The sequence below is a fragment of the Odocoileus virginianus genome, chromosome 1, assembly GCF_023699985.2.
Source record: "Odocoileus virginianus isolate 20LAN1187 ecotype Illinois chromosome 1, Ovbor_1.2, whole genome shotgun sequence".
Lineage (NCBI taxonomy): Eukaryota > Metazoa > Chordata > Mammalia > Artiodactyla > Cervidae > Odocoileus > Odocoileus virginianus.
Window position 1 is genome coordinate 103,977,159 of NC_069674.1, and position 21,532 is coordinate 103,998,690.

Here is a 21,532-nt window from a genome sequence, read left to right on the forward strand (position 1 = left end):
CGCGGGTTGCTGTAGTTCCGCGCCTCTCTGGGAGTTTGGGATTGGTCTCCGCCGCCAGCGGGAACAGATTGGTCTCCGACGCTGCAGGTGGCACCCACCCAGACCCTAGGTCGGCAGGTGAGCGGGGTCAGACGGCCTGTGGGGCCGGGACGGGGAGGGACCCCTGTCTCCTGAAATGGGGGAGCACCGGACCGGGGCGGGACTTCGGAACCTGCTGTCTCCTGCTGGCTACTCTGCGTGCGTGCCCCTGATGCATATACCTTGCCGGGACGCGTCCCTGCTGATGCCTTGCCTGGGCGTGCACGCACTACCTGAATGGTGAGACTCCTGCATACCTGTCAGGTGGAGGAGGACGGACGGAGTAGGGGTGCGGGCCCAGCCTCTGCAGTTCAGCCCCGCCGACGGTTCCTGGCTCGCCCGTGAACCCCCGGCCCAGCGTGTCTCAGGGCATGAGGAATACCAGCAAGGAGCTGCATGGGGCCGCGAGCCGCTACGCGCCCTGCGGTGAGTGACCAGAGGAGAGGAGATCTGCCTTTGCTCTGCTACTGGACAGGCTCATCTGTGTCCTGCATGCGTGTGAGGAGAAGGCGGTGGGGAGGGGACAGGACTAACACGGGGGTACCATCAAAGAAAGCTACACACTGCCCATGTGCCCAGGGTGGAAGTAAGGCTTAAAAGTAAGGTGGGGATCTAGGGGTAGAGGAGAACTTGGCTTCTGGGGTTTTTTCATTTGTTTCCCTATTTTCAACAAAAGAAAGCCAGGCTACCCACTGCTGTTAGAGCTACTCAATTCTTGGAGCAATAGCATCTCTGAAAATTTCTCTGTAACAGGAACCCTGTGTTGACTTGGACACTTTCATTTTCAGCTGCATCCTTGTGTATTTCATTGATCACCTATCTCTTGCTCCTAATTTAGACTCCAACCAGGGTAACTGTGTCTCCTGCTTTAGGCAGCTGAACACAGGAAGTAAGCTTCCAGTGGAGGTTGGCACTGCAGTGGGCTTCTCATTGTGAAGTTGGAAGAAGGGAAAGAAGAAGACCTAGCTGCTGTGGTCTGATTTTGACTTTGGTTTTATTCTTCCCCATCTCGTGAAGGACTGGAGTAAGAGGATGGAGAAGAAGAGGGTCCCGAAGCTCTGTTGGAAAGGCCGGGGTAGGGGTTGGCAAATGGACTGCCAGCAGTGGGACTGAGTGTGGCCTTCACAGTCTCCCCGTGCTTCTGGCCCAGAGCTCCGCTGTGACCGCTGTTGATGAGGCTGTGGCTGTGCTGGAATGGGGGGCAGGGGGCACAGGAGACCTGGGTCCCAGTCTCCACTGTGGGCTCTCAGCCTGGATTTCTGGTGTCTCAGAGCCCTACTGCGTAGCCTCCCCTGTGTGCTAAACGCTGTCACGCTAACACTGAACTTCAGGACAACCTGCTGAGGGCTTGTTAGCCTGGTTTGCAGATTAGAAAGCTGAGGCTTAGAGTTTCAGAAAGCTGCCTTGTTCTCCAAGGCTGAGGCTGGTTGCCAGGATGCTGCCTTTGGGTTGCCTCTCATGGCTCAAAGACCAGAGAACTGCAGGATTTGAGTCAACCAACAGTCAGCTCTGAGCTGGGCTCATAGATAAAGCAAGCCAGGAGGAGACAGGGGAGCCAGTAAAGAAATCTACACGGTCGTGAGTGATCTGGTGCCAGACAAGTACTAATCATGGTTGAGGACACGATAATTCTCACCCTTCAACTGTGTATATGTGTGTGTGTGAGAGAGAGAGAGACAGTTGGTTCACAGTGACTCATGTGCTGACTCTGAGCAGGGCACGCCATCATAAACAGCCAACCACAGTAGAGCTCAGTCCCTGCCCGAAGCTTCCAGTAATGAGACGTAGAAACTACTCTGTTCTCTGTGGATTAATTAGTAATCAAAACACAGAGAGGAAAAATAAAGCAAGAACCGAATGCCTTCCCTCTGAAAGAAAATATTTGAGCTGAATATGATCAGATATGATGCTCCTAAGCCCTTCCTCCTGGTTCTAAAACTAACTCTGTGAGCTCAGGCAAACTTCTTTAAAGCTTTCCTGTTGGCTTTTTTCCCCTCCTTTTTCTCTTTTCTCCTTTTCCCTCTATTGTGTTTTCACTACAGTGTTCATCTCATTACTGTTGTTTAGATATTTTAAAGATTTTTCCATGAACATTCATTTTTTACACAGTGAACTCAGTTGTAGTTCTAAGTAGAAATTGCATGGCTAACTTTTAGCTGTGGAGGAAGGTGACTTGTTCCTGGGATCTGTGTGTGCTTGTGTAAAGCCATCTATTCAGCACTGTATTCCTGTGATCCTGCTGTACCACTCGGAATTCTCTAGAGCCCAACAACATCTGTGCCTGTGTGTGTGTGTGTGTGTGTGTGTGTGTGTGTGTGTGTGTGTTTAGAAAGAGAAAGAGAGATTGACTGAGACATCGATTTATTTTAAGGAACTGGCTCACACAGTTGTGGAGCAGGCCAAGAAGGAGCTGATGCTACAGTCCTGGGTTGGAAGGCCATCTGGGGGCAGAATTCCTTCTCAGGAGACCTCAGTCTGGGAACTGTGGCCTAGCCAAGTGGACTCTGGAAATCACCCATTGCACCTGCCGGGAGCTGGTCCTGTGTTAGACCCTGACTGCCATGCGTTTTGGACAGCTAGTTCCAGTAAGCTCTTAAATTCTAGAGACACTTGTGCCATGGTTGTGGCATCTTTTTTATTTCACACCCCTCCTAGATTTTGTTCCCCTAATTCTCAGTCAGCTGTGATGTCTGTTCTTATATTTGGACATGTGGGTTCATCAGTTTCAGATGCAGAGTGTCACCAGAACACCAACAGCCCGGAGTGTCTTCTCTCTGTGGGATTATGAGTGGGCCTGATAACTGCAGGTCCCCGGGCTTCTGCCGACACCTCTTGCTCCTGGCAGGGACCCTCACAGGTGGTCACCCAAGCCACCTGCAGGGTTCCGTCCTGAGTGCCCACTGAGGGGCCTCGGCTCTGCCAAGGCCTGTTCCGCTCACCACCCGTGACCACTCTCTGGGGGAGGTAGGGGCCAGCAGATCAGTGGAGAGGGAGGTGAGAGTAAGCTGGCCTTCACTTATCCCCCTTTGCCCTCCCACCCTCCTGTTTATCAGCTCTCATCTGCTAGAAGTCTCATACACTGTTTAAAATGTGTTTGTTTATTTTGGCTGCATGCGTCTTGGCTGCTTGCACGGACCTTCCCCGGTTGTGGTGAGCCGGGGCTGCTCCTTGCTGTGGCGTGCAGGCGTCTCACTGCAGTGTCTTCCCTTGCAGGCAGAGCGCAGGCTCTGGGGCGCACAGGCTTCAGGAGTCGCAGCTCATGGCCTCAGGAGTGTGGCACACGCTCTTAGTTGCTCCAAGATTGCATGAGGGATCTTTCCAGACCAGGCGTCAAACTCACGTCCCCTGCATTGGCAGACGGATTTTTAACCACTGGACACACCCTTTATCTGTACTCACCACACTTCAGTTCTGTGGGACCCAACTGGATGTTTCCACGGGAGCCACATTCAGCCCCCAACCAATCTGCAGCCTGAGAGTGTTCCCACAGCGCAAGGTTGCCCAGGGCAAAGCCCCTGCCTCTCTGTTCAGCAGCCCATCAGGGTGCTTCTCCCCTTTCCCATCTGACCTCTCAGGATGTCCTGCTTCCCGCCTCGAGCCACAGGAAAGCTGAGGGGCATGGGCGGAGCGAGTGCGGCCAGCATGTGGCAGGAGGGCCTGCCAGGATGCCCCCCGGGGGTGGGTGTCAGGTCAGGTTGTTCACCATCCAGCCTTCTTGAGGTGGCACTCGGTCCTGCTACTGTCAAATTAACAAACCTGTTCACCAAAGCTGTTACTTCTGTCTCAGTATGTTTGTTTTAATTGAAGTATATAGGTGATTTGCAATGTGGGTTTGTGTTAGTTTCAGATGTACAGCAAAGTTATTCAGTTACACATATATATATACACATTCTTTTTCAAATTCTTTCCATTATAGGTTATTACAAGATACTGAGTATAATTCCATGTGCTGGACAGTGGTTCCTTACTGATTTTCTATTTCATATATAGCAGTGTGTACCTGTGAATCACAACCTTCTAATTTCTGCCTCCCCTCATCTTTCCCCTTTGGTCGTCATTAAGTCTGTGTTCTATGTCTGTGAGTCTGCTTCTGTTTTGTAATTAAGTTTATTTGTATCATCTTTTAAGATTCCCTTTGTGAGTGATACATGGTATTTGTCTTTCTACATCTGATTACATCACCTAGTATGATAACCTCTAGGTCTGTCCACGTTGCTGCAGCGGCATTAGTTCATTCTTTTTCACAGCTACATAGTATTCCATTATATGTACCACATCTTTATAAATTCACCTGTCATGGACATTTAGGTTGTCTTCATGTCCTGACTATTGTAAATAGTGCTGCTGTGAACACTGGGGCGCATGTAACTTTTTGAATTAGAGTTTTCTTCTTTTCGAGATGTATTGCCAAGAGTGGATTGTAGGATTGCATGGTAGTTCTGTTTTCGTTTCATAAGAAAGCACCATAGTGTTCTCCATAATGGCTGCACCAGTTTACATTCCCACCAGGAGTGTAGGAGGGTTCCCTTTCCTCCCCACCCACAGCATTTTTTGTTTGTAGACTTTTCGATGATGACCAGTCTACAGAACTACAGTGACCTCATTGTAGTTTTGATGTGCATCTGTCTGCTGCACTCAGTATGTCAGCAAATTTGGAAAACTCAGCAGTGGCCACAAAACTGGAAAAGGTCAATTTTCATTCTAATCCCAAAGAAAGGCAATGCCAAAGAATGTTCAAACTGTGGTACAGTTGTGCTCATTTTACCTGCTAGAAAGGTTATGCTGAAAATCCTTCAAGCTAGGCTTCAGCAGTACATGAACTGAGAGCTTCCAGATGTACAAGGTGGATTTAAAAAAGGCAAAAGATCCAGAGATCAAGTGATTTGTTGGATCATAGAAAAAGCAAGAGAATTAAAAAAAAAAAAAAATCTACTTCTGCTTCATTGACTACGCTAACGCCTTTGACTGTGGATCACAACAAACTGGAAAATTCTAAAAGAGATGGGAATACCAGACCACCTGACCTGCCTCCTGAGAAACCTGTATATAAGTCCAGAAGCAACAGTTAGAACTGGACATGGAATAGCAGACTGGTTCAAAGTTGAGAAAGGAGTATGTCAGGTTGTATATTGTCACTCTGCTTATTTCATTTATATGCAGAGTACATGATGCAAATTGCCAGGCTGGATGAAGCTCAAACTGGAACCAAGATTGCCGGGAGAAATATCAGTAACCTCAGATAACACCACTGTCATGGCAGAAAGTGAAGAGGAACTAAAGAGCCTCTTGATGAAGGTGAAAAAGCTGGCTTAAAACTCAACATTCAAAAAACTAAAATCATGGGATACAGTCCCATCACTTTATGGCAAATAGAAGGAGAAAAAGTGGAAGTAGTAACAGGTTTTATTTTCTTGGTCTCCAAAATCACTGCAGACGGTGACTGCAGCCATGAAATTCAAAGATGCTTTGTCCTTGGAAAGAAAGCTATGACCGACCTAGAAAGCATATTCAAAAGCAGAGACATTACTTTGCTGACAAAGGCCAAAATAGTCAAAGCTATGGTGTTTCCAGGAGTCATGTACAGATGTGAGAGTTGGACCATAAAGAAGGCTGAGCACCAAAGAATTGATGTTTTCAAACTGTGGTGCTGGAGAAGACTCTTGAGAGTCCCTTGGACTGCAAGGAGGTCAAACCAGTCAGTCCTAAAGGAAATCAACCCTGAATATTCATTGGAAAGACTGATGCTGAAGCTGAAGCTTCAATACTTTGGCTACTTGATTCAAAGAGCTGACTCATTGGAAAAGACGCTGACGCTGGGAAAGACTGAAGGCAGGAGGAGAAGCGGGTGACAGAGGATGAGGTGGTTGGATGGCATCACCAACTCAATGAACATGAACTTGAGCAAACTCTGGGAGACAGTGAAGGACAGGGGAGTGTGGCATACTGCAGTCCATGGGGTCACAAAGAGTCAGACATGGCTTAGCGACTGAACAATAACAACAATAATAATTAGTGATGTTGTGCCTGTCTGCCATCTGTATGTCTCCTTTGGAGAAATGTTTATCTAGCTTTTCTGACCATTTTTTGATTGGGTTGTTTGGGTTTTTTGTTGTTGTTATTGCATTATATGAGCTGTTCATGTATTTTGGACATAAACCTTTGTCCATCACATAGTTTGCAAATATTTTCTCCCAGTCCATAGTTTGTTTTTTCATTTTGCTTACGTTTCCTTTGCTGTGCAAAAGCTTGTGAGTTTGATTAGTCCCCTTAGTTTCTTATTGTTTTTATTTCTATTGCCTTTGGAAACTGGCCTAAGAAAACATTGCTATGATTTATGTCAGAGAATGTTTTGCCTGTGCTGTCTTCTAGGAGCTTTATGGTGTCATGTCATATTTTTCTCTCAGCCATTCTGAGTTTATTTTTGTGTATGGTAAGAAAGTCTGTTCTAGCATCATTGATGTAAATGTGACTGTCCAGCTTTCCCAATACCACTTGCTGAAGAGACTGTCTTTTCCCCATTGTATAGTCTTGCCTCCTTCATCAAAGGTTAGTTGACCACAGGTGTGTGGGTTTATTTCAGGGCTCTTTATTCTAGCCCATTGATTGGTCTGTCTGTTTTTGTGCCAGTACCACCCTGTTTTGATTACTGTAGGTTTGTAGTATTGTCTGAAGTCTAGGAGAATTATGTCTCCAGCTTTTTCTTTTTCCTCAAGATTGGTTGAAAATTCTGGATCTTTTAATATTCCATATAAATTTTAGGATTATTTGTTCTAGTTCTGTGAAAAATGTCATGGGTAATTTGATAGGGATCATGTTACAGCTGTAAATTGCTTTGGGTAGGATGGTCTTTTTAACAGTATTAATTCTTCCAACCTAGGAGCATGGGATATCTTTCCATTTCTTTAAATCATCTTCAATTTTCCTTACAGTTAGCAGCATATGTGTCTTTTGCCTCCTTGATGGATTTATTCCTAAGCATTTTATTTTACTTATTTATTTTTGATGCTATTTTAAAAGGATTTTTTTTAACTTTATCTTTGTGATATTTCATTATTAGTACAAAGAAATGCAGCAGATTTCTGTATGTTAACCTTGTATCCTGCTATGTGGTTAAATTCATTTATCATTTTTAGTAGTTTTTGGGTGGAGTCTTTAGGGTTTTCTGTATATAGTATCCGGAGAAGGCAATGGCACCCCACTCCAGTACTCTTGCCTGAAAACGCCCATGGACGGAGGAGCCTGGTGGGCTGCAGTCCGTGGGGTCGCTAAGAGTTGGACACGACTGAGCGACTTCACTTTCACTTTTCACTTTCATGCATTGGAGAAGGTAATGGCAACCCACTCCAGTGTTCTTGCCTGGAGAATCCCAGGGACAGGGGAGCCTGGTGGGCTGCCGTCTATGGGGTCGTACAGAGTCGGACACGACTGAAGCGACTTAGCAGCAGCAGCAGCATATATATTGTCATGTCACCTGTGTATAATAACAATTTTACCTCTTTCTGACCAATTTGAATACTTTTTATTTATTTTTATTCTTGACTGCTTTGCCTAGGATTCCAGTACTATGTTGAATAGAGGTAGTAAGAATGGGCATCACTGTCTTGTTCCAGAGCTTAGTGGGGAGGCTTTCAGCTTTTTACCATTGAGTATTATGCTGGCTGTGGGTTTGTCATAGTAGCTTTTTATTATGTTGAAATAGGTCACTCTATGCCCACTTTGGTGAGAGTTTTTATCATGAAATCTCAGTGTTTTGAAAGTCTAAGTTGATCAAATCTTGGCCAACTTTTGGCCACATAGTCCAGAGACTTGCCCATGTTTTAAGTGATTTTGGATCCTTTAGGAACGTGTGGGTGCATATGCATGCTCAGTCATGTCTGACTCTTTGCGGCTCCATAGCCTGTATAGCCCACCAGGCTCCTCTGGCCCATGGGATTTACAGGCGAGAACACTGGAGTGAATTGCCATTTCTTACTCCATCAGGGATGTGTACGCCCTGACATGTCCAGAAATGCAGTCAAGTCCCAATTCAGGGAAGATTGAAGGAGAAGAGAGATACACATGTAGGGAATTTGGAAACCTCACTGGGAGGCTAAGACCCCCAGGAAAGGGCTCTGGTCTCACTGCTTTGGGACAGTGGGGCAGCTGGGCGCAGAGGCCAGCCAGCCTCCTTGAGGGTGTTCTCCTGCTGGGCACTGTGGCTGCTGCTGGCAGCCTTTAGGATCTGCTGACTACATGACCGGCAGGGAGATGCGTCAGGTAGCAGGTGTTCAGAAGAGGGCAGTTTCTGCTTTGCTGGTGTCCTGGGGAGGGTGAGACGCCCTCCTTGATGTCTCCTGGGCAGGGGACCAAGCCAGCCTGGGCTCCATGAGTAACATCCTGACCCTGGGCCGCCTCTTCCCTAGACTGGTATTACGACCTTCCTGTGAAGCAGTCAGAGAAGGCCATGGATGCCCCACCAGCATCGCAGATTCCTGGCCTCAGCGACCTGAGGGAAGCCCCCAGCGGGCACACGCTCGGGATGCGGAGGTACTGGGTGAAGGAGACAGACTCGGAGTACGTGAAGCTGGCCAAGCAAGGTGGCCGCCCTGGTGAGCAGTGCTTTTGTGTGTGTGTGTGTGTGGGGGGGGGGTGTAACCTTGTCATCTGGACATCCAGATGCCATCTGGGATCTGGACACATGTTACTGTCAAGGGTAGGAATTTTGCTCAAAGTCATAGGACGTCCAGGTTGCCTGATACAGCCCAGGGTGCAGACTCTTCAGGGACGTGCTGCCGTTTATGGGAAAGATCGACTAGACTGTGCATTCACCAGATTGGGATTTTCTTTGGATTTCTCCTGAGCAACACCCTGGGGTGACTCCCACGCCAGTCTCGCTGTCTAACTGCAGTCGCTGTCTCTGCACTGTAGTCACCCTTCTGGGGGGTAAGAAGGGGTCAGCCCTTCTCCACTTGCCCGTGAAGCATCTTTGTTTCCTGTTGCTCAGTCTCCTCATCCCTCAGGTGTATATTAGTATCTTCTGCATGACAGACGCTGGGATGAGCGTCAGTGGTGACGCTGACAAACATCTGACCTTTATCCGTGATTTCACTGTGAAAGTCTCGTTCAGTTGTGCTAACTCAAGTTGCTGCTCAGCTTAGGAGTCATGTCTCAACACCTTCTGCCAGGCCTTTGTGGAGAGCGACCCTGAGAAACGCTGACCTTTCTCTCTGGCCGCCGTTCCTTAGTCTGGGCTACATGGCAGATGGTGGCATCTGGGCTGTGATGCTGCAAAGCCCAGAACAGACTGTGTGACTCATTGCGTGTAAAGCACAGAAGTGGGTCCCCTCCTCACTCTGAGCCACGGGCTAAAAGAACATCAGTGAGACAGCTGGCAAAACCTGAATAAGATCTGTAACTGGATAAAAGGATTGCATCACACTGACTTCCTGATTTTGATCACTGCAGTGTGATTATGTCATAACTGTCAATGGAAAAACCCCACGTGGTTCCCCCAAAGAGCAACAGACAGTGACAATACTAATACTAATGGGAGAGAGGGAGGAAGGAGGAGCAAATGGGAAACGGAGCATGGTGTTTGGGGAATCTGGGTGAAGAGTATAGGGGAGTTCATACCATTTGAGGGAACTTTTGTCTACATTTGAAATATTTAAAAAATGGAAAGTTCGAAAAGTAGAAAAGTTTAAAATGTCTACTAATAGTATTGGCCACTGCCCCCTTAGCAGGCAAAACCAGTCACTCCCAGCTCCGGACTGTCGACCCCCACCCCCCCCCCCCCAGCCCCCGCTGTGTAAAGCCTCCAGCCTGGGGGAGAGGGATGGAGACGTGCTGGAGTGAGTCTCTGTGCCTGGAGGAGACACCGGTTAACAGGACCCCAACTCTCATGATTTAGAGGGGCCGGTGCCCGCTTCCCACCAGAAGCCTGGAGGCTTACCCCAGAAATGCCCCGGGTGTGAAGGAGTAGGGACAGAGAACAGACCCTCCTGGGCTGAGAGAGGAGATAGCAAGCCGCCCCCCGGCCCCCGGCCCCCAGCCCGAGCCCGATGAGTTTTGTCTCCACAGTCGTCGTTCTGGAGCAACGACACCCCCTCGCCACCTCCAGGATGCTTGGATGGGAGGGGGAGGGGGGGGCAGAGGGAGGGGGTGTTCTCGGCACCCGGCAGCACGGGCACTGGCAGGTGAGAACCAGGGACACCCCGACGTCCCCCCCCAACCCCCTCCTCCGAGCCCAGTCAAAGAGCCTCGGAGGAAGCCCAGTTCCCGCGTCAGCAGCGACCTGCTGGCTGGTGATGCCCAGACTCCGATGGGGACGGTGATGCTCACCGCTATGTCTTTTTGCCTTCGAGATCTGTTGAAGCACTTTGCCCCCGGGACCACGAAGGGCTCCCCGGTGGCCTACTCCTTGCCAGACTGGTACATCCACCACAGCAAGCCGCCGACGGCAGACCAGAGACAGTGAGTATCCTGACCCCCGCGTTGCAGCCACCGCCCAGCCTGGCACCCCCAGCCTCTGACTTCGCTCCCGGCCGCCCCACCTGCAGCCTCCTTGCAGCCTCCTGCAGCCCTTTTCTCTCCCACCCTCCCGGGCATCCTGGCTCTCTGCCGACTGCCCAGCTTCTCCCCGGCCCCGCGTGCGGGAGGCTTCGCCACGCCCCTGCACTCTTTCCCCTCCCTTCTTCCCTCCCTTCCCTCCACTGCTCAACTCAGCCCCTCCCCTTCCTCCTTTCCTGCAGCTGAGAGTTGGAGCTTTATCCTGGCTGAAGGAGGAGCCGAGAAAACGAGGGGTGGGGTGGGGGTGGGCGGGGCCGGGAGAAGGTCGGTACCAGGTGGGGCGGGGGAGGGGGGAATCCGGAAGTGACCCTGAGCGGCTGGCGGGCCCTCCCCTCTTTTTCTGCAGGGTCCCTGCTGTGTCCATACCCGATTACATGGTTTATGAAGAGTTTAACCCCGATCAGGCCACTGGCAACTTCGAGTCCAGAATGGGCCCCTTCGACTTTGACATGAAGACGGTTTGGCAAAGAGAGGCTGAGGAACTTGAAAAGGAGAAAAAAAAGGTGACAGGAGCACCAGATAGATAGCATGGCATTGTTTGTCAGCTGCGCGTGTCTCCTGGCCCCGGAATCTGCCTTTTAAGTTTGATTTTTTCAAAGGCCAGTTGTTCAGTCGCTCAGTCATGTCCCACTCTTTGCGACCCCAGGGACTGCAGCACGCCAATATTCCCTGTCCTTCACCATCTCCCAGAGTTTGCTCAAACTCATGTCCATTGAGTCAGTGATGCCATCCAACCATCTCATCCTCTGTCGCCCCCTTCTCCTCCTGCCTTTAAGCTTTCCCAGCATCAGTCTTTTCCAATGAGTTGGCTCTTCGCATCAGATGGTCAAAGTATTGGAAAATACAAAAGCCAGAGACCAAAATAAATTAGCTTCCTTTTCTTATGAATATCAACCCTGTGAGGTGAGACTGCCTTTTGTTTAAGGAGCTGACACGGGGAAAGTTGGCCACCACTTCTTATCTGCCCAGAAGGACATTATCCAGTTTCTGAGCGAGCCCATTCTCTTTGAGGGTTTAAGTTAAAACTCCCCAGAACACTCTGTGTGGACAGGAAGGGAAGAGGAGACAGTGCTTCGCTGTTTCAAGGGAGCCGTGTAGGCCATCTCTAGTCGGTGGCTTTATGGTGGTGTCTCAGTTCAGAGGCCATTGGTCATGGTTGGCGTGGCTCCTGGGATGTGGGGATCTGTGAGTGAGCTGGTGATGTTTGTGTTAAAACTAGCAGCCGTGTCCTGGCGGTGAGCAAGCCTTGCCACCCTCACACTCACACACACACACACACACACATACCCACCAACCCTGCCTCGCCAGGGAGTAGCCTTGAGGCCCACGTCCCAGTGTCTAGTTGAAGGAGAAACCTTGGAAGTTTATTTCAGGGCTCAGAAAATTGAGCCCCATGTGCAGGGTCAGCTGCCTGTATTTAGCTGGCTGTTTGCCCTCAGGACACCCAGTCCCAGCCCTGAACCTGGGTCTTGGCGTTTGCACGATCACTGAATGGGCTGCTCTCAGGAACACACATGTTCCTGGCAACACCTCCCAGCAATACCCAGAGCCTTCAGATGGTAAACAGAGTCGGTGCACATGCCCTGTTAAAGGCTGAAGCGCTGCATTGCCCCCAAACCATGGACAGAGTCATGCAGGGCTGAGAAAGTGCAGGGAGCAAGCCCGTTCTATCCTGTGTCTCTCTGCACAGGTGAGGCTCAGTTCAGTTCAGTCGCTCAGTGATATCCGACTCTTTGCGACCTATGGACTGCAGCACCCCAGGCTTCTCTGTCCATCACCAACTCCTGGAGCTTACTCAAACTCATGTCCATCAATGATGTCATCCAGCCATCTCATCTTCTGTCGTCCCCTTCTCCTCCTGCCTTCAATCTTTCCCAGCATCATGGTCTTTTCCAGTGAGTCATCTTCACATCAGGTGGCCAAAAGTATCGGAGTTTCAGCTTCAGCATCAGTCCTTCCAATGAATATTCAGGACTGATTTCGTTTAGGACTGACGGGTTTGATCTCCTTGCAGTCCAAGGGACTCTCAATAGTCTTCTCCAACACCACAGTTCAAAAGCATCAATTCTTCAGCACTCAGCTTTCTTTATAGTCCAACTCACATCCATACATGACTACTTGAAAAACAGTGGCTTTGACTGGACGGACCTTTGTTGGCAAAGTAATGTCTCTGCTTTTTAATATACTCTGTAGGTTGGTCATAACTTTCCTTCCAAGGAGCAAGCGTCATGGCTGCAATCACCATCTGCAGTGATTTTGGAGCCCAAGAAAATAAAGTCTGACACTGTTTCCACTGTTTCCCCATTTATTTGCCTTGGAGTGATGGTACTGGATCCCATGATCTTAGTTTTCTGAATGTTGAGTTTTAAGTCAGCTTTTTCACTCCTCTTTCACTTTCATCAAGAGGCTCTTTCGTTCCTCTTGGGTGGTGTCATCTGTGTATCTGAGGTTATTGATATTTCTCCCTGCAAAATTGATTCCAGCTTGTGCTTCATCCAGCCCAGCATTTCACATGATGCACTTTGCATATAAGGTAAATAAGCAGGGTGACAATATACAGCCTTGATGTACTCCTTTCCCAATTTGGAACTGGGCTATTGTTCCATGTCTGGTTCTAACTTGTTTCTTGACCTGCATACAGGTTTCTCAAGAGGCAGGTCACGTGGTCTGGTATTCCCATCTCTTTCAGAATTTTCCAGTTTATTGTGATCTACACAGTCAAAGGCTTTGGTGTAATTAATAAATCAGAAGTAGATATTTTTCTGGAACTCTTGCTTTTTCTATGATCCAACAGATGTTGGCAATTTGATCTCTGGTTCCTCTGCCTTTTCTAAATCCAGCTTGAACATCTGGAAGTTCACAGCTCACATATTGTTGAAGCCTGGCTTGGAGAATTTTGAACATTACTTTGCTGGCATGTGAGATGAGTGCAATTGTGTGGTAGTTTGAACATTCTTTGGCATTGTCTTTCTTTGGGATTGGAATGAAAACTGGCCTTTTCCAGTCCTGTGGCCACTGCTGAGTTGTCCAAATTTGCTGGCATATCAAGTGTGGCACTTTCACAGTGTCATCTTTTAGGATTTGAAATAGCTCAGCTGGAATTCTATCACCTTCACTAACTTTGTTCATAGTGAAGCTTCCTAAGGCCCACTTGACTTCACATTCCAGGATGTGTGGCTCTAGATGAGTGATCATACCATCATGATTATCTGGGTTGTGAAGATCTTTTTTGTATAGTTCTTCTGTGTATTCTTGCCACCTCTTTTTAATATCTTCTGCTTCTGTTAGGTCCATACCATGTCTGTCCTTTATTGTGCCCATCTTTGCATGAAATATTCCCTTAGTATGTCTAATTTTCTGGAAAAGATCTCTAGTCTTTTCCATTCTATTGTTTTCTTCTTCTTCTTCTTCTTTTTTTTTTTTTGTATGAATCACTGAGGAAGGCTTTCTTATCTCTCCTTGCTATTCTTTGGAACTCTGCATTCAAATGGGTATATGTTTCCTTTTCTCCTTTGCCTTTAGCTTCTCTTCTTTTCTCAGCTATTTGTAAGGCCTCCTCAGACAGCCATTTTGCCTTTTTGCATTTCTTTTTTCTTGGGGATGGTCTTGATTCCTGCCTCCTGTACAATGTCACAAACCTCTGTCCATAGTTCTTCAGGCACTCTGCCTATCAAATCTAATCCCTTGAGTCTATTTGTCACTTCCACTGTATAATCATAAAAGATTTGATTTAGGCCATACCTGAGTGGTCTAGTGGTTTTTCCTACTTTCTTCAATTTAAGTCTGAATTTGGCAGTAAGGAGTTCATGATCTGAGCCACAGTCAGCTCCCAGTCTTGTTTTTGTACACTGTATAGAGCTTCTATATCTTCAGCTGCAAAGAATATAATCAATCTGATTTCCGTATTGACCATCTGGTGAATGTCCATGTGTAGAGTCTTCTCTTGTGTTGTTGGAAGAGGGTGTTTGCTATGACCAGTGCGTTCTCTAGGCAAAACTCTGTTAGCCTTGCCCTGCTTCATTCTGTACTCCAAGGCCAAATTTTCCCATTAGTCCGATATCTCTTGACTTCTTACTTTTGCATTCCAGTCCCCTTATGATGAAAAGGACATTTTTGGGGGGTGTTAGTTCTATAATGTCTTATAAGGTCTTCTTAGAACCGTTCAGCTTCTTCAGCATTACTGGTTGGGGCATAGATTTGGATTACTGTGATACTGGTTTACCTTAGAAACAGAGACCGGTTCTGTCATTTTTGAGAATGCGCCCAAGTACTGCAGTTTGGACTCAGTTTTCTGACTATGATGGCTACGCCACTTCTTCTAAGGGATTCTTGCCCACAGTAGTAGATATAATGGTCATCTGAGTTAAATTTGCCCATTGCAGTCCATTTTAATTCACTGATTCCTAAAATGTCAATGGTCACTGTTGCCATCTCTTGTTTAACCACCTTCTCATTCACCAGTCACATCCTCAGCTGGGCGTTGTTTTTGCTTTGGCTCCATCTCTTCATTCTTTCAGGAGTTATTTCTTCACTCTTCCCTCATAGCATATTGGGCACCTATCCACCTGGGGCGTTCATCTTTCAGTGTCCTATCTTTTTGCCTTTTCATACTGTTCATGGGGTTGTGAAGGCAAGAACACTGAAGGGTTTGCCATTCCCTTCTCTGCAGGTGAGGCTGCCAGCCATCAAGTCTAAGTATCCAAGCAAAGTGGGGACCCCTCTTGGCCACAGAGACCCTGCAGGAAGCAAACTGTCCTTTCCACCCATGTAAGTGCACGGGCTGGGCAGCGCAGTCTGGATTCGGTGTGGATCTGGTCTTTGGTCAGGTGACAACCACACTCCACACCCAAGGCGGATGCCGCCTAAGGCTGTTCGCCTCCCAGCAGCAGGCTTCGGGGTGTCGCTGCAGTTGCATAGCCTCCGGAGGCCCGGCCTGTCCGCTGGCCTCTTTTCCCATCTTCCCTTCCCTCCTGATGCTCCCGGGCCCTGTGTCCCCTCTCTCCCCTTCTCGTCTCTGGTGCCTGTGAGCGCCGGGCTGAGTTCTCTCCTCCATCAGCCCGAGTCCTGCCTTCCCCTTCTCGGGAACCCCCTCACCCAGGCTCAACCTGCCAACCTGGGACCACTCGTCCTGATACGTGTGCGCCACTCAGTCCTGCCACCTTCTGTCCCTGGGGCCTGACCCCCGGGGTCCACGCCAAGTGAGCCCCCGACTGCATTCCGCTGGAGCATCCATCAGGTGCCCTGACGTTAGGGTAGTCGCCCAGCTGGAGAGAGGGCCCCTGATGCCTGCTGTTTCTCTTCACTTTCCCAGAATCCCATTTTAGTGCCAGAACTAATGCTGTTAATTGTCCGACTAATTCTTCAAATGGCTTCTCCCCTAATGGGTGGAGGGGAAGGGGAGCGATCAGTCAGTCACATTATGTGTGACAAATGTCATGAGAGCACCGCACTCACACCATGAGGGCAAAAACATTCTATCATCTGCCTAACTGTCCATCTCTCTATCCATTCGTCCTTCTGTCTATCCCCCTATCTATCTGTCATCCATCTCTCTGTCCTGTCTACCCATGCATACCCCCATCTATCTACCATCTATCTATATCTATATAGATATTTCTATATATATCTATAGATATATAGATACATCTATATTTCCATGTCTATCTCTCTGTCTATACACACAAACAGGGAGCCATTCAGAGCCGTTAGGAAGACCCCTAATAACAACAGAGTGGTTCACAAGTCAGAAACCCGAGGCTCAGAGGAACAGGTGATGTCCGTGCCCTGTTTGAAACCTGAGTCCGTGCTGCTTTGGCCATGTCGATCTCCTTGCCTCCTAAGCGTAGGTTGCAATAAGGTCTGTAAAGATACAGCCACAGAGGTGAATAGAAGGCAAAGCTGTGCAAAGAAGCAGAAGATAATCTGTAATGTGAACTGGGCAGAACTCATTAAGGAAATAATAATAACTTGTTGCAAAGTGGTAGAGTCTGAGTCACTCATCCCTGCCCAGGGATGGGAGAGTGCTTTCAGGAGAAAGCTCTCTGGAGAATGCTGGAATTCAGCTTCTTCTCATTGGCTGTTCTGAAGAAAGGCTTTTGGAAGCTGAGCTAAGTGTGAGTCGAACTAAGTAGAAGTGTCCAGGAGATGCTTGGTGGTCACTTCTTTATGCTTCAAAGTGGAGAGAGATTGAGAAAGAGGTGGAGAGAGAGGCAGGGAGAGAAGAGAACCATCTCTATGATGTCTTTAGGAACAATAACATATGTAACTTAACATGAATATGTTTGCTTCTGCATTTTCATTCACCTTTGTACTTAAGTGCTTCATTTTTCTCTTTTTGAGACCTGGTCAAAGACCCAGTTCACCTACAAACTTTTCCAAACTGATTAGCAATGGATATAAGGATGAGTGGTTACAGCAGCAAGCAGACTCAGACAAGAGGACCCCGCAAACCCCTCGATCCTCTGTCTCATCTCCATCCCCACTGGACGCTGAGCCGCCCCCAGACCCAGAGGCTCCCGGAGGCGCCAGGGAAGCCCCAGGTGAGGAGCGTGGCCACCGAGACCCCTTGTCTCATTAATTGTATCATAATGAGAGATCCAAAAGTCACATAAAAAACCTACAGGAAGTATTGAGGTTACAGGCACACGAGGATAATACGTATTTTGTTTTTTTCCTCTATTCAGAGGAATAGCAAAAGTCACTATTTCTGTAGCTTTACATTTTCTTTCAGTCGAAAATTCTGATGTTTCTTGTGTTGTACCACACACATAACATCGGTTTTAGTCTCCTGGATCCAAAAGGTTCTGATTCCCGCAATGACTGGTCTTCTCTGAGGCAGCTTCGGAAAAGCCATGGCTGTGAAAACCACTAGCAGTTCAGGTTGAAGCTGTGCCACTGTCAGCACTTTTTACACTTCGTCATTAAACTTTAGATATTAACAGTTTAGTCCTTTCCCTGACATTTGCTATCCAGAAACTCTATAACAGTCGCAGTCACAGGGACAATTGGTCTTATTTTTGGCTGCGTCCATGTTCAAGTCTATCTGCTATGTTTATTTTCTGTTGTTGTTCAGTCGCCAAGTCATGTCCGACTCTGCGACTCCACGGACAGCAGTAGGCGAGGCTTGCCTGGCCTTCACTGTCTCCCGGAGTATGTAGCTCTAGGAATTATTGACCATTTACCTTTAGGAAACTTAGGTTCACCCTGAGGCTTCAGTTCTCTGATTAAGGAGGAAGGAACTGTGCTGTGTCCCTTCAAGCATCTCAGGAGTTTTATGTGATGTTTTATGTGTGATCTCTGTGCACCTTCCCATCCAGTGGGCACCTCGCTGCCCCAGCCACTGTCTTAATGACACCCTCCCTCCACAGTTTTCAGTAATTATTAAAAGTAATTCTTTTAAAATCATCCTGTTTTATTGAATTGAAAAACTGATCTACTTGTTCTTTTTCCAGAGTCTTCTCCTCCGAGTGAGTATTTTTAGAGAAACTGACCTTCGTCCAAATATAAAACGTGTCTCAGACACACAGAACAGTCCATGGACGTGGTTCTTGAACCTGAAGCTGATGTAGCTCAGAAGCCTGTGAGATCCCTCTCCAAATGGCTGGTGTCCTGACTATAAAAGCTGATGCCATCTACCCCTCTAAAAAGTCGAGTTCTAGTGACACAGCCCGGGGACAGCGAAAGAAGGACCACTTACATTACTACAATAAGATGAGTCTTTTATGCAGATCACACAAGATAGAGCATATTTCAGTTCACTTTAAAGACGTACGTTTTATTAGGCACCGTGAGAGAGCTGGGGGTTTAAATAATGGTAAAGAAGTGAAAGGGGTTTCCAAGATGACTCAGCAGTGAAGAATCCGCCTGCCACTTAGGAAACACAGATTCAACCTCTGGGTCAGGAAGATCCCCTGGAGAAGGGAACGGCAACCCACTCCAGTATTCTTGTCTGGAGAATCCCATGGAGAGAGGAGCCTGGCAGGCCACAGTCCATGGGGTCGCAAAAGAATCAGATGCGACTTAGCAACAGAGTACAAATGAAAGGCCACGAGAGGACCCCAATTTAAATACAGATGTGGCAGGCACCAAGGCCCACCTACGGAGGGTCTCCGAGGGGTTTTAGCATTGTTTTTCTGCATGGTCTTAAGTAGACAGAATTTACTTCACCACCACCAAAATATCTTATCTGATTAAAGAACTATTACTGCACATTAGTCTAAGGTTATATACTTTCTACTGGGAAGTAAATCATTGCACGTGTTATATAATATCCATGTGTTTGAATTTGCAGCAAGACCCTCTGAACCTCAGAGGAAATTTTTCACAGTTCAAAGTTAGTATAAGACCGAGTAGGCAGGAAAGGCCCTGTAACTTGGCAGAAGCACCATGCAGTTGAGCCAACCGGCCTCTGCACATTTTCTGGGTCGCTGAGTGTCCCTGCCTGCCGACCCTCCCCCTCCCTCACCAAGACTTCTGCCGGGTGCTGCGGCTGACCTCGGTCACACTCTGCCCAGGGTCTCCCGGTTCTCCTCCTGCCCATCCCGGCTTTTCACTTGATAAACAGCAATCGCCCACCCAGAGCATTCCTTTTCTTTCCATGGAAAGCACCACCTTTCCCTGCCCTCCACCGCAGCCAGCCGCTGCAAGCCTAGACTTTATCACGTCTTCTTGAATGGGTTTTCCTTCAACTAGACACAGAACTATTGTTTCTCACTGCAATTTTTGCAGCCCCGCTAGGTGCTTCTGACACTGCCAGACCCATGCCTTTAGCTGAGTGGCAGCATGTCGTCCCTGGAACGGTGTGCAGGGCACCGCGCCGGGGTGTGGGCCCGCAGCCTCCGCTGGGGCAGGGCAACCGGATGGCGCTGAGCCGCCCCCTGCCCAGCCCCACTCCTCAATGCGCTCAGCATTTTTTGGTCAGCAGTCTTCTCAGCACGTGCAGGACTGACTCGGGGACCACCAGCTGCCTGCGAGTTGGAAGCCGATGTTTCTGACACGTGATTAGTGCCTTGAGGGTAGGACAGTACACTAGAATTTTATGTAGACTACAGTTATAATCCGGTAAATAGGATTACTACTTTAGTAAATCAGTACAGAGACATTTCTTTTCTTTTATTTAAAATAATAGGTTAGGGACTTCCCCTTCCAATGCAGGGGTTGCAAGTTTGATCTCTGATCAGGGAGCTAAGATGCCACCTGCCTCCTGGCCAAAAAAACCAAAACATAAACAGAAACAATATTGTAACAAATTTAGTAAAGACTTTTAAAAATGGTACACATGGGCCTCTCAACCTTCTGAGATGGCCCACACTCTGTCTGGGGAGCTTGTTTCTAAATAAACCCACTTCTTACCTATCAAAAAAAAAAAAAAAAGATGATACATATTAAAAAAAATTACCTTGCAGAAAAAAAATACAATTAATAGGTTAGATGTTTAAATTGCGAAACAGGCCATCTTGATATCTTTACTCATCGACTCCTTGTTTTACATTGCAGGTTCAGCACCACCTCCACCCAACTCAACGCCCGTGGAGCTCAAATAAACGCGGATGTAAAGGGCATCCTGGATCTATGTTATGGCTACAGTCACAAGTCCCCTGTTACAGTTTTTTAACAGATTCTTACAGTGATCGTCTTAGAACAGATGTGACCTCCCTGCTGCCTGGGGGTGCTGGTGTCGGTTTTGTTTCTTGCATCTCTCTGGGATGGTGGGCGAGTGGCCTTTGCCCTGCTGCGCCTTGCTGGCCTAGGATGTCAGGGCTGCTTCCTCCGCATCCGCAGTAGATATCACGTCACCTCCTGCTGTGTGAGCCTCTGTGGACCCCACTTCTACTGAAATCTGAAATCGGCGATTTAGATGCTTAACTGGAAAAAACTCACCCAAAAGCTTTTTTACTGTTTTGGTCCTGAAATTTTTGTAGAAATAATTTTTCTGTTACAAAACAGCATTTAATTCCAGAATATTGTGATACAGTTTATATTAAGAAAAATTGATTTGTTATACCTTGAATTTTTAAACATTTAATATAAAAACATTGCAGCATTTTCTAGTTTTAAATATTTGACAATATTTTTTGCATAAACCGAAATTCATAATAGTGAACATTTATTGTTTTGCATTAAGTAAAAATGTTTAAATAATTTAGTAGTCTTAACAAAAATGTTTTACTACAGAGACAGTTCTCTCATTTTATAAATTTCATTGCCACTTATATGTAAGTCAGCATAAAATGTAGTTTTATATTTTGTGCATTTAATTCATTAATAAAATGAAAATTTTCTGCTGGAAGATTTTCAGGCAGCCAAGTAAAGTCAGAGCTATTTTAGCTTCTTTCCCAAAATAAACTTATCATGTACTTGCTCACCTCAAGTTGAAGTTTTCAGTTAATTCTTCATTTAAAGATACTGAGTTGAGCACGTGGATCTGTACCCTTGAATCAGCCACAAGGAGATGGTGAGTGGTGTGTGCGCTGAACAGAGAGAGTTAGCTTTAGGGGAAGCTGCCAACTTTCTTTCCTTTGTCACTCTTTCCTTTGTCACTCTTTCCTTCCTCTTTAAAACCTACCCCATCCTCACTTTTCCCTCCCCAAGACAAAAACCATCAGGAACAGATACAGTAGCTTAGTTCGTGTTAGTTGCTCAGTCGTGTCCAGCTCTTTGTGACCCCACCGGCTGTTGCCTACCAGGCTCCATGGGGATTCTCCAGGCAGGAATACTGGAGTGGGTTGCCATTCCCTCCTCCAGGGGATCTTCCTGATCCAGGGATTGAACCTGGGTATCCTGCATAGCAGGCAGATTCTTTACCATCTGAGCCAGCAGGGAAGCCCGATACAGTAGCTAATGACTGTTTAATTCTCTTTTGAGGGTATTAGAGTACAGAAACCTGTGGTTTAGGGAGAGGACAGAG

The 21,532-nt window shown here is 47.4% G+C and overlaps 1 protein-coding gene across 3 annotated transcripts; it reads left to right on the forward strand.

Moving 5' to 3' along the window:
- Positions 1-10: 10 nt before the first annotated feature.
- On the forward strand, positions 11-20,995 carry C1H7orf57 (chromosome 1 C7orf57 homolog). 3 transcript variants are annotated; one of them, XM_070471857.1, is made up of 10 exons: positions 11-117; positions 343-504; positions 2,450-2,663; positions 8,481-8,666; positions 10,422-10,530; positions 10,973-11,129; positions 15,296-15,393; positions 16,966-17,165; positions 18,078-18,092; positions 20,122-20,995. In XM_070471857.1, exons 2-10 carry the CDS (start codon positions 475-477, stop codon positions 20,166-20,168), a joined length of 1,056 nt encoding a protein of 351 aa, XP_070327958.1. In that variant the 5' UTR covers positions 11-117; positions 343-474; the 3' UTR covers positions 20,169-20,995. The 3 variants fall into 3 exon arrangements, with proteins under 3 accessions (XP_070327958.1, XP_070327964.1, XP_070327960.1); XM_070471863.1 differs by lacking the exon at positions 2,450-2,663 and having other exon boundaries at positions 12-117; XM_070471859.1 differs by lacking the exons at positions 11-117; positions 343-504 and adding an exon at positions 1,833-2,024.
- Positions 20,996-21,532: the final 537 nt, after the last annotated feature.

Bases quoted from the DNA above. Each gene is read 5' to 3' on its own strand.
- C1H7orf57 (XM_070471857.1), top strand. From the start codon at position 475: ATGGGGCCGCGAGCCGCTACGCGCCCTGCG. The intron at 505-2,449 runs GTGAGTGACCAG...ATTTATTTTAAG, and splicing joins GAGCCGCTACGCGCCCTGCG to GAACTGGCTCACACAGTTGT. The intron at 15,394-16,965 runs GTAAGTGCACGG...TCTCTTTTTGAG, and splicing joins AAACTGTCCTTTCCACCCAT to ACCTGGTCAAAGACCCAGTT.